Below are 17,890 nucleotides of genomic sequence, written 5' to 3' on the forward strand. Positions count from 1 at the left end.
GATTTCACCATAATTTGTTTTAAATTGCAGAATATCTAACTTTGATCGCATGAATTTAGTCTTGTTAAAGATGATTTGCAGGCCAACCTGCTCAGCACATTCTTTGAGAGTTTCGATTTGTTCTACTGATGTTTCATCACTGTCAATTAGAATCACTAAGTCATCTGTAAATGCTAAATATGGAACATTCAGTGTTCCTTGACCTCTCCCTAGTTCAATTAGCTTCCAGAAGTTTTATTTTTTTAGTTCAGTTTCCCATTCTTTCATTACTTAGTTGAAAAATATGTTGAATAATAGTGGCAGTTCCCATCTCCATGTCTTACTCCTGTTTTAAATGAGAATGGTTCCAAAATTTTGTCTATGAATTTAATTTTTGGTTTTGTTTCTGACAGTGTTTGTTTGATCGATTTTCGGGTTTTGGTGTCGGGTCCGTGTTCTTGTAGAATATTGCATAGGATTGTCTGTCTATAGAATCGTATTATTTTTTAAACTCAAGAAATGTGCAGACTATTGATATCGACCTGATTGCTTCAATTTGTAAAATAGTTTCAAGATAACAGATTTGTTCCAGGCATACTCTATTAGGTCGAAAGCCTGCTTGGTAATCTGAAACTGTATGTTCTAGTTGTCCTTATGCGCTCTTTAGGAGACACGCGGATAAAATTTTGTACATGACTGGCAAAAGTGAAATGCCTCTGTAGTTGTTTGCATCTGATCTCTCTCCCTTTGGATGAATAAATGCACATTTCCAATCCTCTGGAATATTTTCTGCTGCGCGGAGTGGCCGCACGGTTTGGGGCGTCATGTCACGGACTGTGCGGCCCCTCCCGCTGGAGGTTCGAGTCCTCTCTCGGACGTGGGTGTGTGTGTTGTTCTTAGTATAAGTTAGTTTAAGTAGTGTGTAAGTCTAGGGACCAATGACCTAAGCAGTTTCATCCCTTAGCAATTCACACATATTTGAAAATTTTGAATATTTTCTGTCTGCCGAATTTCTTGGATGATTTGATTGATTTCTTTTGTGAATAATTTAGAAGTTTTGAGAAATATTTGCCTAATTCTTGACAATTTTCTTTGTTAGTTATTGCCAGTTTTCCATTTTGTTTCCTGAAATGGAGGTTTCATGGAGTGTATCCTTTGATTTGATTTGCAAACGTTTTATAAAAGTCGTGTGTTTTGTGGTTCCTAAAATCATCTTCAGTTTAGTTTAGCTGTTCATTAAAATATTTTCTTTTAGTTTGTCTAAGTGTTTTAGCTGTTTGTTTTCTGACTTTGAAAAATTTGTTGTTTGGTTTCTGATTTGTCACAATTGTGTTTTAAGGGGGTTCGTTGCCTCTTCTATTGCATTGTCACAATTTGAATTGCACCATGGGTGTTTGGATTTTTTCTTAAATGCGACCAGTGCTTTTGCTTTCTGTATAATTTTTGTTCAAAAATCTCTTCATTTGTTTGTAGGTCGTTTTTCCCGTACTTCTGTAATTTTTGATTCTTGGATTTTTTTTCAAACCAAATTTGGGAATTAGTGGTATTTTCCTTTGGTGTTTCGTTTTTGTTGTGAGTTTAATTTTGACTCTGGTAAGATAGTGGTCAGAACCTATATTTACCCCTATGCGGACTTGAACATCATGTATTTCTTTTTGGAAATCATAGGAGACTGCAACATGGTGTATTTGAAATTTACCTATCCGATGGATCAGGGATCGCCACTTTTTTTGTTTCTTAGAGTTCTTTCGAAGTGATGTTGATTTGATTTTTAGTTTGTTTTGTTGGCACAACTGAATGAGCCTGACATCATTCTTGTTCATGAAATTAGTGTTCAGGGTAATTGCTGACTGTTTATATATGTATATTTCCTCTCTTTGCCAATTTGCGCATTGAAATCACCAAGAACAATTTTTACACCATCCTTCGGAATTTTGGACATTTAAGCTTCAAGTTTTTCCCAAATTTTTTCTGTCTTAAGGTTTTTTTGTTTTTGTCAGTGTAGGTAGGTGTGTGAACATTAAAAGTTGTATATGTTTTGTTATTGTGCTTAATTCGCATGGACATTAGCCTGTTGCTGATTTGATTTACATCTGTAACAGAGTCAAGGGTGTCCTTATTCACAAAAAAGGCCATGTCAAATAATACAGCTCCTTTGCGTATTTTCTTATCTGTTTGGCTTTTAAAGATACAGTAGTTGTAATCTGTTGTTTCCAAATTGGTGAATCAAGTCTCTTGAAGTGCAAGGACTTGAATTGCCTATGCGTTGAGTTCTGTATTAAGATTCTGTAACTTACCAGTCTGAACAAGTGTTTGGATGTTAAAAGTGCCAATATATGTGTGAGATTATCGTGGAAATTTACCAGAGAACTCAGACTTCCTCTGTCATACGAGCCCAAGCTCCCCAGAAGCAGATATCTTGGTTGTGGCCACAGGGTGAATGGATTGACCACCTGGAATAATGTTAATATTACTTGTATGAATCATTCTGCTTGTAATTAGGTTCCATCTAAATCACGCGGGTTGGGTGAACCAAGGTTTTTTAATGAGGTGTTACTTCTCCCCCTCCTCCTTTCTCAACTGGGCTTGGAACTGGTTTAGCCAGAGTTTTACTACTACTACTACTACTACTACTACTACTACTACTATTACTATTTTGAGCCTCTGTTGTCAGCGAAGAGAACACCTGATGAGGTTTGAACATGTTTCATGGTGACTTGTTTTTCCACTCCTTTAATAAAGGCTTGTTAAGCCATAAGCCCATGACCAGCTATATTATTTAGAAGCAAATTCCTTAAAGTAAGGTCAGTCTCAATTTACAAATGTGCATGTAATAGTTAATTGTGCACTTGGCAGTCTGATTAATTAAAATGTGTGTGTTTTTCAGTGCAGAAGAACAGGAACAAGCTTTGCCTACATTTCCTGCCATCTCTCACATTCAGCAGCTGGACAGTGAAGATATTTGGAAGCTGCCTTGTGTTGTTTTGCCATTAAAGAGTGGTGTACAAGAATTGAATGAAGCAAATTACGGCAGCAAGATTTGGTTACTAAGAGAACTTGTTGAAGTTAATAAAGATCGTGTCATCGTAAACTGTAGAGAAAAGCACACATTCCCTTGTGATATTTTGTGCAAAATTGTATCAGACATTAAATCACAGAACTCGAATTTACCAGTTCGTAGGTTATTCAAAAATTTGACAAATAAATACATTTTGGGGAAAGGAGGTGATAACAAAGAACAAATTACTGACATAAGGAAAAAGAAGAAAAGACTTAGGAACAGAAAGTCAAAACAGCATGAAATACAACAACTTCAAAAAATAAATGACCCTGAACCAGCTATCAGCTGGTGTGAAAAATACAAGCCAGTAAATAGCAATGAAGTGTTAGGCACAAAAAGGATGGCTGTGCAACTGAAGAAGTGGCTTGAAAGTTGGAAGTTGCGTAGCAGGGATACAAAAAAGCAAAATAAAAAAATAAGAAATGGTATATTCTGAATTATTTTGACATTTTTGTAAAAGTAGTATTTATTTTGTATTAAAAGTTGTCATTATTTCCACAGGTGCTTCAAGTAGTGATGAGGAATTTGAATATTCAGAATCAAGTGGTGGTTCTGATTTTAACAAAGCAGCTATATTGTTGGGTCCACATGGTTCTGGAAAAACAAGTTCTGTGTATGCAGTAGCCAATGAACTAGGATTTGAAGTAAGTTTGTGTAGATTTTATTTTCTATAGTGTAATAGTTTCTTACAAAAATTAGAATATTTAGGAAGTACACATATACTATATGACTGAGTGAAGTAAAATTGAAATTTGGAAAAGGAATGTTACTTTTGAAGGAAAGATGATATTCCATATTAAATGCTATGATAGACCATTGTGGATTTAGGACGACAGGCAGTATGGCACGTTTTGATTTTTGTCCGTACTATATTGTTTACCAACATTTAATATTTCATTTTTGGCAGTTGTGTTTAGTTTGCACTTACTGTTAGCAGGTGATGAGGTTTATAACTGTTGACAGTGATGACACAAAGACTTTGATTGCCACATACTGGATGGTGAGTTCCTGTTAAACAGTTGAGTTCCTCCAGTTAAGGTAATGTGATCTTTGAGCACTTTGATCTCTGAGTCTCCAGTGTATTGTGCAATATGAATAAAATTTTAGACGATTAAATTCAATTTGTAAGGCATGGAATCTCTTCCAGAAGACTTTTTTTTTTATATTAGTGACCCCGTTTGTCTTGGTGGGAAAAGCGTTTATAACAAACACATTTCACTACTTGATGGTAAAGAAGTCTCCTCCTCCTCCTCCTGCCCCCCCCCCCCCCCCAAATGAAAATATGCCAAAAAAGAATATAATAAATTGAAGAGAGAAAATGGGTGGGCATGTTTTAGAATGTGAGTCATAGCTACAAAATGCAGTTGAAGGGTTGGTAGAAGTAAAGAATTGTGTAGATGGTTCTAAATATCAGTATGTAAGATGGATTCAAGACAATGTAGAATGCAGGGTCACTGTAAAGGTCAAGTCAATTTTTCAGGTTGCCAAAAGTTAAGTGTAAGCCACATGCAACATCATTTGTGTGCCATACATCATGTTACTGAGGAAAAGACTGCATTGACATGACTAAAACATCAGTTAACACAAGACTTTAGGGACACGAAAGAAATTGGTAGACGTGCGCATCATACTTAGGAAGCAATTGTGATACATAAACGTAATAACTATGATAGACCATGAAACAATAATATATGTGATTCACCTCTGACCAACTTAAATGCAGGTTGGTAGTGAACAGCTTTCTAGAAAGCCACCAAATCAGAAAATGCAGAACCACCCTTTGGTGTGAAAATGCGAATTAAAGTGTACATCAGCAGAGCAATCGGTGCTTGAAAGCCCATGAAAATGTTAAGAGACATGCTGATGAAATGTCAGGAAGAAAAATTATACAGGGTGTCCCATGTAAAACTGGTACACATCCTGCCTCAGATTCAGGTAACAATGAACTAACTAAAAAAGAATAGCTAATAGTAATGTCAAAAAACATTTAGTTGCATCTTTATAAGAGATAGTGTTGCCACTTCACAAGCAATTTGACTAGAGATGATTAACCAGTACTTCAGGCATACCAGTTTAATAAGGGACAGCCTTTTGTATGAACTTCTTTCTTGTGAGTATAATCTTACCACATTCTGTATGAATGTTCTCTTACATATCCAGTTGCAATGTGAAGAGGGTAGAAAAATGGAACATTCATTGAAATTGCTGTCCTGACAAAAAATTTCAGTTATCACAGTAGATGACTACTACATTGGTAACTGTCTTAATAAATTCATTCACTGATTCCAATGTTTCCAAGGATATTGTCATCTTGTTAGATGAGGTCAGATTCGATTTACTTTCATTCAAATTGATCTATAGTGAGGAGGTCCTCCAGGATGTAGAACATGTCAGAAAAACAATAATACATGACAAATATTTACAACTCAAACAAATAAGCTAATGTAACTTTCCACAGATCCCAAGTGGAATGATCGTCATTTTTTAATGAACACTATATGAAAGGATCATTTTACAAATACTAATGCACTGAATTTAAAATAAAAAAGTTTATTTATTTATTTATAAGGTAATAAACGTGTAATACAACTACTATAATACTTATTTACAATGAACACATTACTGCACTGAAATTACGCAGAAGTAGGGTAGCAGAGTACGTGTGGCGTGCACACGGGGGTTTTTTAGGTTAGAGGGACCCCCCCTTGGGCGAAACGATAAAATACCTGACGGCTTACCAGAGAGGACATTATCATCGTTGATAAAGAACGTCCGTCCTCAGAGACCAAAAACAGGAAAAGTCAACGTAATATTGGTAAACTGCAGGAGTATCCAGGGCAAGGTTCCTGAATTAGTATCTCTTATTGAAGGAAATAGTGCGCATATAGTATTAGGAACGGAAAGTTGGTTAAAACCGGAAGTGAACAGTAACGAAATCCTAGACACAGAATGGAATATATACCGCAAGGATAGGATAAACGCCAATGGTGGAGGAGTATTTATAGCAGTAAAGAATTCAATAATATCCAGTGAAGTTATTAGCGAATGCGAATGTGAAATAATCTGGGTTAAGTTAAGTATCAAAGGTGGGTCAGATATGATAGTCGGATGCTTCTATAGACCACCTGCATCAGCAACCGTAGTAGTTGAGCGCCTCAGAGAGAACCTGCAGAACGTCGTGAAGAAGTTTCGTGATCATACTATTGTAATAGGGGGAGACTTCAATCTACCAGGTATAGAATGGGATAGTCACACAATCAGAACTGGAGCCAGGGGCAGAGACTCTTGTGACATTATCCTGACTGCCTTGTCCGAGAATTACTTCGAGCAGATAGTTAGAGAACCAACTCGTGAAGCTAACGTTTTAGACCTCATAGCAACAAATAGACCGGAACTTTTCGACTCCGTGAATGTAGAAGAGGGTATCAGTGATCATAAGTCAGTGGTTGCATCAATGACTACAAGTGTAATAAGAAATGCCAAGAAAGGAAGGAAAATATATTTGCTTAACAAGAGTGATAGGACACAAATCGCAGAATATCTGAGTGACCACCATCAAACGTTCATTTCTGAGGAAGAGGATGTGGAACAAAAATGGAAAAAATTCAGAAACATCGTCCAGTACGCCTTAGATAAGTTCGTACCGACTAAGGTCCAAAGCGAGGGGAAAGATCCACCGTGGTATAACAATCATGTACGAAAGGTACTACGGAAACAAAGAAAGCTTCATCATAGGTTTAAGAGTAGTCGAATCATAGCTGATAAGGAAAAGCTGAACGAAGCGAAAAAGAGCGTAAAGAGAGCAATGAGAGAAGCATTCAATGAATTCGAACATAAAACATTGGCAAACAATCTAAACAAGAACCCTAAAAAGTTTTGGTCATATGTAAAATCAGTAAGCGGATCTAAATCCCCTATTCAGTCACTCGTTGACCACGATGGCACCGAAACAGAGGACGACCGAAGAAAGGCAGAAATACTGAATTCAGTGTTCCGAAACTGTTTCACTGCGGAAAATCGTAACACGGTCCCTGACTTCAGCCGTCGTACGGACGCCAAAATGGAAAATATTGAAATAAACGATATCGGAATTGAAAAACAACTGCAATCACTTAGTAGCGGAAAAGCATCCGGACCAGACGAGATACCCTTAAGATTCTACAGTGATTATGCTAAAGAACTTGCCCCCTTTCTATCAGCAATTTATCGTAGATCGCTGGAAGAACGTAAAGTACCTAGCGACTGGAAGAAAGCGCAGGTCGTTCCCATTTTCAAGAAGGGTCATAAATCAGATGCGAATAATTATAGGCCTATTTCGCTTACGTCAATCTGTTGTAGAATAATGGAACATGTTTTGTGTTCTCGTAATATGACGTTCTTAGATAATACAAATCTCCTTCATCATAACCAACATGGATTCCGCAAACAGAGATCATGTGAAACTCAGCTCGCCCTATTTGCCCAAGAAATTCACAGTGCCGTAGACACTGGCGAGCAGATTGATGCCGTATTCCTGGACTTCAGGAAGGCATTTGATACGGTTCCGCACTTACGTTTAGTGAAAAAAATACGAGCTTACGGAATATTGGACCAGGTTTGTGATTGGATTCAGGATTTCCTAGAAGAAAGAACACAACATGTCATTCTTAACGGTTCAAAATCTGCAGATGTAGATGTAATTTCGGGAGTACCGCAGGGAAGCGTGATAGGACCTTTATTGTTTACAATATACATAAATGACTTAGTTGACAACATCGGTAGCTCCGTGAGGCTATTTGCAGATGACACGGTTGTCTACAAGAAAGTAGCAACATCAGAAGACTCGTACGTACTCCAGGAGGACCTGCAGAGGATTAATGCATGGTGCGACAACTGGCAGCTTTCCCTAAACGTAGATAAATGTAATATAATGCGCATACATAGGGGCAGAAATCCATTCCAGTACGATTATGCCATAGGTGGTAAATCATTGGAAGCGGTAACGACCGTAAAATACTTAGGAGTTACTATCCGGAGCGATCTGAAGTGGAATGATCACATAAAACAAATAGTGGGAAAAGCAGGCGCCAGGTTGAGATTCATAGGAAGAATTCTAAGAAAATGTGACTCATCGACGAAAGAAGTAGCTTACAAAACGCTTGTTTGTCCGATTCTTGAGTATTGCTCATCAGTATGGGACCCTTACCAGGTTGGATTAATAGAAGAGATAGACATGATCCAGCGAAAAGCAGCGCGATTCGTCATGGGGACATTTAGTCAGCGCGAGAGCGTTACGGAGATGCTGAACAAGCTCCAGTGGCGGACACTTCAAGAAAGGCGTTACGCAATACGGAGAGGTTTATTATCGAAATTACGAGAGAGCACATTCCGGGAAGAGATGGGCAACATATTACTACCGCCCACATATATCTCGCGTAATGATCACAACGAAAAGATCCGAGAAATTAGAGCAAATACGGAGACTTACAAGCAGTCGTTCTTCCCACGCACAATTCGTGAATGGAACAGGGAAGGGGGGATCAGGTAGTGGTACAATAAGTACCCTCCGCCACACACCGTAAGGTGGCTTGCGGAGTATAGATGTAGATGTAGATGTTATATTGTACTTATATATACATACACACACACAAATCAGTTGGTTCTACTGAGAAATTCATCAATGGAGTAGGAGTTGGCCACCAATAAATCCTTTAGGCTTCTCTTAAACTGAATTCCATTGGTTGTTAAGCTTTTTATGGCTGCTGGCAAGTTATTGAAAATGTGTGTTCCTGAATAATGCGCACCTTTTTGTGCAAGACTAAGGGACTTTAAATCCTTATGAAGATTATTATTTCTAGTATTGATTCCATGAATTGAGCTGTTGGTTTGAAAAAGTGATATATTTTTAATGACAAATTTCATTAAGGAATAAATATATTGGGAAACAGTAGTTAGTATCCCTAGTTCCCTAAACAGGCTTCTGCAGGATGTTCTTGAGTTCACACCACATATATTACTGCATGTTTTTGTGCTCGCAAAACTTTAGCTTGGCTTGATGAATTACCCCAAAAAATAATCCCATATGACATTATGGAATGAAAGTAAGCGTAGTATGCCAGCTTTTTCATTTTTATATCCCCTATGTCCGACACAATTCGATTTGCAAATAGAGATTTGTTAAGATGCTTCAGCAGTTCTGTGGTGTGCTTTTCCCAGTTGAATTTATTATCAAGCTGTAATCCCTATAATTTAACACTGCCCACTTCTTCTATCTGCTTGTCATCGTATGTTAGGCATATACTTGTGGGACACCCCTTACAAGTTCTGAACTGCATGTAGTGTGTTTTTTCAAAGTTTAGTGACAAAAAATTGGCTAGGAACCAGTGATTAATGTTCACAAGTATTTTATTAGCTGATATTTCTAAGAGTACAGTTGATTTGCTATTTATTGCAATGTTTGTGTCATCGGCAAACAAAACGAACTTGGCATCTGGTAATGTTACTGATAAAAGGACATTGATATACACAAGAAAAAGTAAGGGCCCTAAAATGGAACCTTTTGGGACCCCACATGAAATTAGTTCCCAGTTGGATGGTGCTTGATACGTGTCTCTTTCGTAATAACACCCTTTGTTTCCTGCCGGAGATATAAGATTTGAACCATTTTGCAGCATTTCCTGTTACACTATAATATTCTAATTTGTTTAAAAGGATATTGTGATTTACACAGTCAAATGCCTTTGACAGATCACAAAACATACCAGTTGCCTGCAATTTTTATCTAATGAATTAAGCACATTTTCACTGTTAATGTAGATAGCCTTCTCAAGATCAAACCCTTTAGAAATTCGAACTGTGACTTTGACAGTATGTTATTTGAGATACGATGGTTATAAAACTGATTGTACATTACTTTTTCTAAAATTTTTGAGAATGCTGGCAAAAGCAAAATTGGACAGAAATTTGATGCTATTTCTTTATCTCTCTTTTTAAACAGTGGCGTAAATTCAGCATATTTTAACCATTCAGGAAATATATTACTGATAAACGACTGGTTACACAGATAGCTTAATATGTTACTTAACTTAGAATCACATTTTTTAATTAGCTTTATTGATATTTCATCATACCCACTAGATGTTTTTGATTTTAAATATTTTTATGATGGACATTATTTCTGCTGGGGTAGTGAGGGTCAAATTCATATTATGGAAGTTACTTGAAATGTCTGGTATGAGGTATTCCATAGCAGCATCTACAGTACCTGACAACCCCATCTTGTCAGTAACAGTTATAAAATGTTTGTTAAAAAGTTCTGCAACACTATACACATCTGTCACCAATGTATCATTTACTCTTAATGCTATTTGCCCCACTTCATGTCTGGTTCTACCGGTCTCCTCCTTCACTATATCCCATATTGTCTTTATTTTGTTATCTGATATGACTATCTTTTCCTTGTTATATGTTTGCTTTGATGTCTGTGTTACAGTCTTTAATATTTTGCAGTATGTCTTGTAATGTGCTATAGCATCATCATCGGAATTGTTTCGGATTGACAGATAAAGTTTTCTTTTTGTTTTACAAGATACCCCTATTCCTTGAGTAATCCATGGCTTCTTTGTAGACTTTTCTCTAATCTTGGTAAGCACTTTATTAGCAAAAGTGTTATATTTTTCATTCATGCCATTCAGTCCAGTGAATGACTTTGAGGAGTGTCCTAAAATAATCAATTTTTGGCTTATTGATTACCCTCTTGAGCTCAGATTTAACAGATTTTATATCCTGTTCAGTATTAACATTTAACAGAAGGAACTGCATGTCATGATATGAAAGGCTTCACAGTCAAGTCCAAATCTGAAAGACGGATCATCAAGGAAGTACAGCACTTAGCACTGAAAGCACATTTATTATGGACAGCAACTTACGAACTGAACCGAACTGTCCCCTGAATGGAGAGTGTTGCTCTTTAAACAAACATGGATTATTCCCGAATATGCAAACATTTCAAAAAGCAGAAGTTAATCGTACATTCTGGAAATGATAAGTACTAAATAACAAATATTTCCTGTTGATCAGATTTGTACAGTTGACCCACCAGCAATTCTAAGCGCTATTCTACAGTGCATGCAGCAAATTTTGGGGCCATGTCCCTCTCCTGGAGGAACAGTGACCCACTTTTTCAGAAGTTTTCATTGGAGTCAATTGCAGAATCCTAGATTTTGATCTTATCAGTGGTCCTCTGTATGGCAATGCTTTAGGATCCTAGCATTTGGGTCATGTAGTCACATACTTTTCACTATGCTGAGCATTATAGGTAGCCCCTCCCATTGAAGCTTTGTGATCATTGAGATAGCATTCAGTTTCCTTGAACGAGAAGCTCCATCGTCTGTCCCTCAGCTCTGTAGTGGGACTTCACACGAATGACATGAATGACATCTGCGGTTTTGTCATCTAGATGTTTTAGTAACTTTTCTGATAGTCTCACTTTCTACCAATGTAAAAAAAAACCTACCAGGTCTTGAGGAGTGTACCTCACTCACCAGTATTTGACATTATAGGGCTCTCTGTCTTGCTCCATGGCATTCAGGGACCATATGCAAGCCAGCTGTCTTGCTTTCTTGGTCCTGATGATTCACATTGTCTTTCTAAGTATTGTCCAGCTTCACTGTTTAACTGAGCTTCTAGACTGATGTCTGGAACTTGTCCTGAAGATTGCGGAATAACATCAACAACAAACGCCCAGAGCAATTTTTGTTATCTGTGCATGGTGTAATAGCTTTGTCAGTCTGGAGCTCTGTTCTTCCACAATCTGACTGGTTGTGATGCCTACCAGAAGCCCCTTTGAGAATAACATCACAACTACATATTGTTAAAACATTGAATAGGACTGGTGTGATGGTTGATATCTTGCGGTGTAATAGTTTTTTAACACTTGCAATTTTCTTTGCAGTAGCCCACGTGTCCAAACCATCCACATTGGAAACAGACTGGTAAGTTGTCCTCTAAATGTCTGTTCTTCTGTGGAGCTTTTTACTTGGTGAAGGTATTTGTTGAACCTGCATCATTCGGATGCTGAGTTGTCATTTGATGGTGGTGGAGGAAGTCCAAGTTAGCGGAATCTATTCTTCTCGGTGCGTTTGACTGGTAGTGGAGATGGGTGTTAAAGATTTATTGTTCAACATTCTCTGTTTCCTCCTGACATGATACTGGCATTCATAGCTGCTATCTCTTGTGTTCAGTCCGACATTTCTGGCTGCCATAAACTACTGTATCTCTTCTTTTACCATCTGGTGTATGAGACAGGTGAGGCCATGGTGATCTTCCACAGCTGCCACAGTTCTGGAGTCATACTTCCTTCCTTTCGCCCCATTCTTTTTTGTTGTGTTTGCTCGTTGCACTGGCACTGTTTGACTAATTCCCCTGTTGTAGTGACATCCTTTAACAGAAGAGCTTGGTAAATGTTTTCTGTGTGACTCCTTTCAGCAAACATAAGATTTTGTCGATTTCTGTCATATTCGGATTCACAATGCGGCAAAGGGCCAAAACGTTGAAACTTCCAGGCAGATTAAAACTGTGTGCCGGACCGAGACTCGAACTCGGGACCTTTGCCTTTCGCGGGCAAGTGCTTTAGCAACTGAGATACCCAAGCACGACTCACGCCCCGTCCTCACAGCTTTACTTCTGCCAGTACTTCGTCTCGTACCTTCCAAACTTTACAGAAGCTCTCCTGCGAAGTTCGCCCGCGAAAGACAAAGGTCCCGATTTCCAGTCTCGGTCCAGCACACAGTTTTAATCTGCCAGGAAGTTTCATATTAGCGCACACTCTGCTGCAGAGTGAAAATCTCATTCTGGCCAAAACGTTATTTATCTAAGGTTATGTCATTTCCCCATAACATTGGGTGTGATCTTAAATTGTTCTTGTGTGAACTGAACTTGCTGCTGATTATCACTGAATGTTTTCTTCGCGTCATAACTGCATTCAAGTCCAAATCAGGATACAGGATCATCAGTCAAGTACAACAATTAGCATTGAAAGCATGTGTATTTATGGACACCAATTTACAGACGGACGAGACTGCTTCTTGATCAGTGTGTGCTGGTATTTATACAGATACAGAATATTTCATAATGTCCAAACATTTCCAGCATAAGAAATTTCAATAACCTTCTAAAAATGATAAATACTAACAAATATTTTTGGGTGATCAGATTTAAACTGCCAACACAGTATGCCAGCCAGCAGTGCTGAACACGACTCTATAATGCATGCAGCACAGCTTGCAACAGTATTAACAACCCTGGGTAGCTTTTCAACCAGATTCATTCCTTCAGAAGTATTATCCTTATATAGCCCCAGAGAGTACCTGTGCATGTTGTGTGTGGAAGTGGAAAGGAAACAGCAATGACAGTGAAGATGTGACATGATTCCATTTGTGATCTCGAATGGCCTAAATGCTTAAGGTAATAGTTCGCAAATGCAAGGAACCTGAGTTCTTATTCTGATCTGCCCAAATTTTTGGGTATCAGCATGGATAAAAAAAATTAGAGAAGCAAGTCATATTGGACCATTCCTGGTCCCTCAACAGAAAATTTGTTAATCTGTTCCTCACCTTTATTCCTGAATATTTTGATTACGTTTGATCTGTTTGTCCTACCCAGCTGTAGCAAAACTATCATTGTGTACTTCCCAGCCTTCTTTGATGTTTGAATTTGACTATTTATTGCCAATAGTTGCATGGTCATACAGTGCATGTACCCAATGTTGTCTGCTGTAGTGTACTTCCAGTGCCACAACCCTTATTATTGCCAGTCCAATGTTTTTATGTTGTCTTATTGCAAAGTCCATACCTTGTTTCAAGTGGAAATTAAAATGTGAAATGTTGTTTTCATGTGTATAATGGATAAGATATAACTAGTTTTTCAAGGCTTTCACATTGTCAGGTGAAACACATATGCATACACGTGTTTTAAAGTGGACTCGAACCATACTTTATTGGTTAAGAACTGTAAACTAAAACTGAAGAATTTGCGAAAAGGTTGGAGAAGGGACCTTGAATGTACCTGAGGCTGTTGAGAATTTCAAAGGCAGCATTAGGCTACAAACAGGGAAAGGAATACACCAGAAGACACATGGGATTAGCATTGAGAGGGGTAATAGTGATGGCTGCAGAATCAAAGTGGTAAAAAAAAAAAAAAAAAAAGGCATGATAGAAATCCATAGATCTGAAAGGAGAAAATTTAAAAATGCAGGAAATTGATAGGACAAAAAGGAATAAAAAATCAAAAAATGAGATGGACAGGAAGTGCAAAATGGTTAAGTACTGGTGACCAGAGCTGATAGTGGTAGGAGTATATCGAAGGGCTATAGAAGGGAAATGAACTTGAAGCCAGTGTTAGAAAAGAAAGAGAAGGTAAATGAATGGAGAGGGGAGACACAATACTGTGAACAGAATTTGACAGACCACTGAAGGTCAAAACAAGGCTCCTGCAATAGACGTGCCCACAGCCTCTTAACTGCTGATATCCCTGGGAGAGCCAGCCATGACTAAACTATTCCACAGGTGGGCAAGATATGTGAGACAGGAGAAATACTCTCAAGATTTCAAGCATTTAACAAGAATTCCAAATAAAGTAAGTGCTGAGAGATGTGACTCTTAGCAAACTATCAGTTTGTAAGTCATGATTGCAAAACACTGATATGAATTATTCACAGAAGAATGGAAAAAGTAGTAGAAGCCAATCTCAGGGAGATCAGTTTGGATTCTGGAGAAATGTTGGAACACGCAGGACAGTGCTGACCCTACGACTTATGTTAAGCCAGGTTAAGGGAAGGCAAACCTATATTTTTAGAATTAGTATATTTGGAGAAAGCTTTTGACATTGTTGACTGGATATGCTCTTTTAATTTGTGAAGGTACCAGGGAGTGAAAATTCATGTACAACCTGTACTTGTGTGAAAGGAATCTGTGGTTGAGAAAGGAGTGAGACTGGATTGTAGCCTACCCCCAATGTTATTCAGTCTGTTCATTGAGCAAACTGTAAAGTAAAGCAAGGAAAAAAATGGAGACACAAAGTTCAGGGAAAAGAAATAGAAAAACTTTGAAGTTTTCTGGTGACATTCTAATTCTGGCAGAGACAGCAAAGGACTTGGAAGTTGCAATGTTCCTCTCGTCCTTTCCTGTTGTATCGGGTGGCAAAGTCAAATTGATCGGGAGCTTAGCCTTTGTGCTATTTAATCTTTCTCACCTTATTATCTCAGCACAGTCGCCAATATTTTCTGATCAAACTTCTGTTTTCGAAGTGCTGCAATTACTGCTGGAAGTTGTAAGAGTACAAACAAAAACATCCAACTCTTGAAACCAGTGCTTGGTTTCACATTGACAGTCTCTTGTATATTATATGCTTGTTTATAATAAATGTGCATTAGAAAGCTGTTACATTAGTTGAAACATTGCAAAACCATTGATAAGGACAAAGCCCGAAAACCTTCTGTCTTATTTTGGAGATTCCAGTTGAGTGTGTGTATATTACAAGTTTTCTCTTATCCCTTATGACGCACACCATGTCTCCAAGGCAGGAGGCAAAGGGCAAAGACATGGAATAAACTTCTCGAGCAGCAAGTACTGCGAATGTGGTATGATGATTATTGTCATCCCACTTGCAGATACACTGATACATGCATGTAAATAAAACATACATACAAGTAGATTGTTTAATTCATTGTGAAAATGACTTTTTATAGGGGAAATCATCTTTTGTTGATTAGAAAAATGCTTGTGGAATACATCACTTCGTCAAACTGATATGTTACACTACAAAGTGCAGTTGAATGGAATAGGCAATGTCTCAGTAGGATGATATAAGATGACAGTTAAGAAAAGAAAAACAAGGATGATGGGATGTAGTCGAATTAAATCAGGTGACACTGAGGGAATTAGATTAGGAAATGAGACACTAAACGTAGAAGATAAGTTCTGCTATTTTGGCAGTAAAATAACTTACAATGGCTGAAGTAGAGAGGATATAAATGTAGAATGGCAATGGCGAGAAAAGTGTTGTTAATCATTAATTATAAATTTAAGTGTATAGAAATCTTTTTCTGGAGGTATGTGTGTTGAGTGTAACCTTATATAGAAGTGAAACATGGATGATAAGCAGTTCAGACAAGAAGAGAAATCTTGAAATGTTGTGGTGCAGAAGCTTGCTGAAGATTAATTGGGTAGACTGCATAACTAATGAGAAGGTACTAAATAAAATTGAAGAGAAAAGAAATTCGTGGCATAACTTGACAAAAAGAAGGGATTGATTAATACGAGTAGGTCAGATTCTGAGACATTAAGGTAATTTTGAATTTAGTAATAGAGTGATGTGTGGCAGGGTAAAAATTACAGAGGGAGACCAAGAGATGCGTACAGTAACCAACTTCAAATGAATGCAGGTTGCCGTATTTATTTGGAGATGAAGAGACTTGCACGGGATGGAGTAGCACGGAGAACTGCATCAAACCAGTCTTTTGACTGAAGATGACGACAATGGTGACAACGATAACGACGACAACAGCAGGGGACATGTGGCCTGTAATGAAAAAGTGTCATGCTTATTTCTCTATTGGCAAAAGATCCCGGAATTCCCCCATTCGGATCTCTGGGAAGGGATTGCCAAAGGGGAAGGAACCATGAGAAAAAGATTGAATAACCAATGAAAGGGTAGTATTCTAAAAGTTGGGGCATGGAATATCAGAAGTTCGAACGTGGTAGAGAAACTAAAAAATCTGAAAGGGAAATCTGAAGGCTTAATCTAGATATAGTGTGGGTCAGTGAAAGGAAATAGAGAGAAGACCAGAAATCCTTGTCAGATGAGTATAGGGTGATATCAACAACAATAGAAAATGTTATAACAGGAGTAGGATTCGTTATGAATAGGTAGGTAGGGCAGAGTGTTTGTTACTGTGAACAGCTCAGTGATAAGGTTCTTCTCATCAGAATCGACAGCAAACCATCACCAGCAACAAAAGTTTAGATATACATGCCGATGTCGCAAGCTGAAGATGAAGAGATAGAGAAAGTATGTGAGGTGGTTACTGAATGGGTAATTCAGTATGTAAAGGGAAATGAAAATCTAATACTGTTGGGCAATTGGAAAGCGGTTCGGGGGATGGAGTAGAAGTAGTATTATGGAAGAATATGGGCTTGGTACTAGGAGTGAAAGAAAAGAAAGATTAACTGACTTCTGCAATAAATTTCACCTAGTAATAGCGAATACACTGTTTAAGAATCACAAGAGGAGGAGGTGTACTTGGAAAAGGCTGGGAGATACAATAAGATTTCAGTTAGGTTACATCATGGACTCTGATCACAATTTACTAGTGATGAAGAGTAGGGTGAAGTTTGAGATTAGTCGAGAAAAATCAATTTGGAAAGAAGTGGGATATGAAAGTACTAGGGAATAAGGAGATAAGCTTTAAGTTCACTACAGCTATAGTTACTGCAATAAGAAATGGCTCAGTAGGCAGTTCAGTTGAAGGGGAATGTACATTTAAAAAAGGACAATCACAGAAATTGGAGAGAGAAACATAATTACAGTGAAGGTAACTCCAAAGAAACCTTAGTTAACACAAGCAATACTTCAGTTGATCAATGTAAGAAGGAAGTATAAAACTATTCAAGAAAATCCAGGATTGCAGAAATACAAGTCACTTACAAATGAAATAAACAGGAAGTGCAGAGAAGCTAAGACGAAATGGCTACAGGAAAAATGGGAAGAAATCTGAAATGAAATGATTGTCAGAAGGACTGACTCAAGAATATAGAAAAGTCAAAAAAACCTTTGCTGAAATTAAAATCAAGTGTGGCAACATTAAGAGTGCAA

General features: G+C 37.8%; 1 protein-coding gene across 1 annotated transcript in view; it reads left to right on the top strand.

Moving 5' to 3' along the window:
* LOC126474546 (ATPase family AAA domain-containing protein 5) overlaps positions 1 to 17,890 on the top strand; it is a 156,970-nt gene that overhangs the window by 87,247 nt on the left and 51,833 nt on the right. Inside the window, exons 6-7 of the mRNA XM_050102019.1 lie at positions 2,867 to 3,465; positions 3,542 to 3,684. Of these exons, the coding sequence (XP_049957976.1) occupies positions 2,867 to 3,465; positions 3,542 to 3,684 (742 nt within the window). The remainder of the gene's footprint in view (positions 1 to 2,866; positions 3,466 to 3,541; positions 3,685 to 17,890) is intronic.

The sequence above is a fragment of the Schistocerca serialis genome, chromosome 4 (genome assembly GCF_023864345.2).
Source record: "Schistocerca serialis cubense isolate TAMUIC-IGC-003099 chromosome 4, iqSchSeri2.2, whole genome shotgun sequence".
In the NCBI taxonomy this organism is placed as follows: Eukaryota; Metazoa; Arthropoda; class Insecta; order Orthoptera; family Acrididae; genus Schistocerca; species Schistocerca serialis.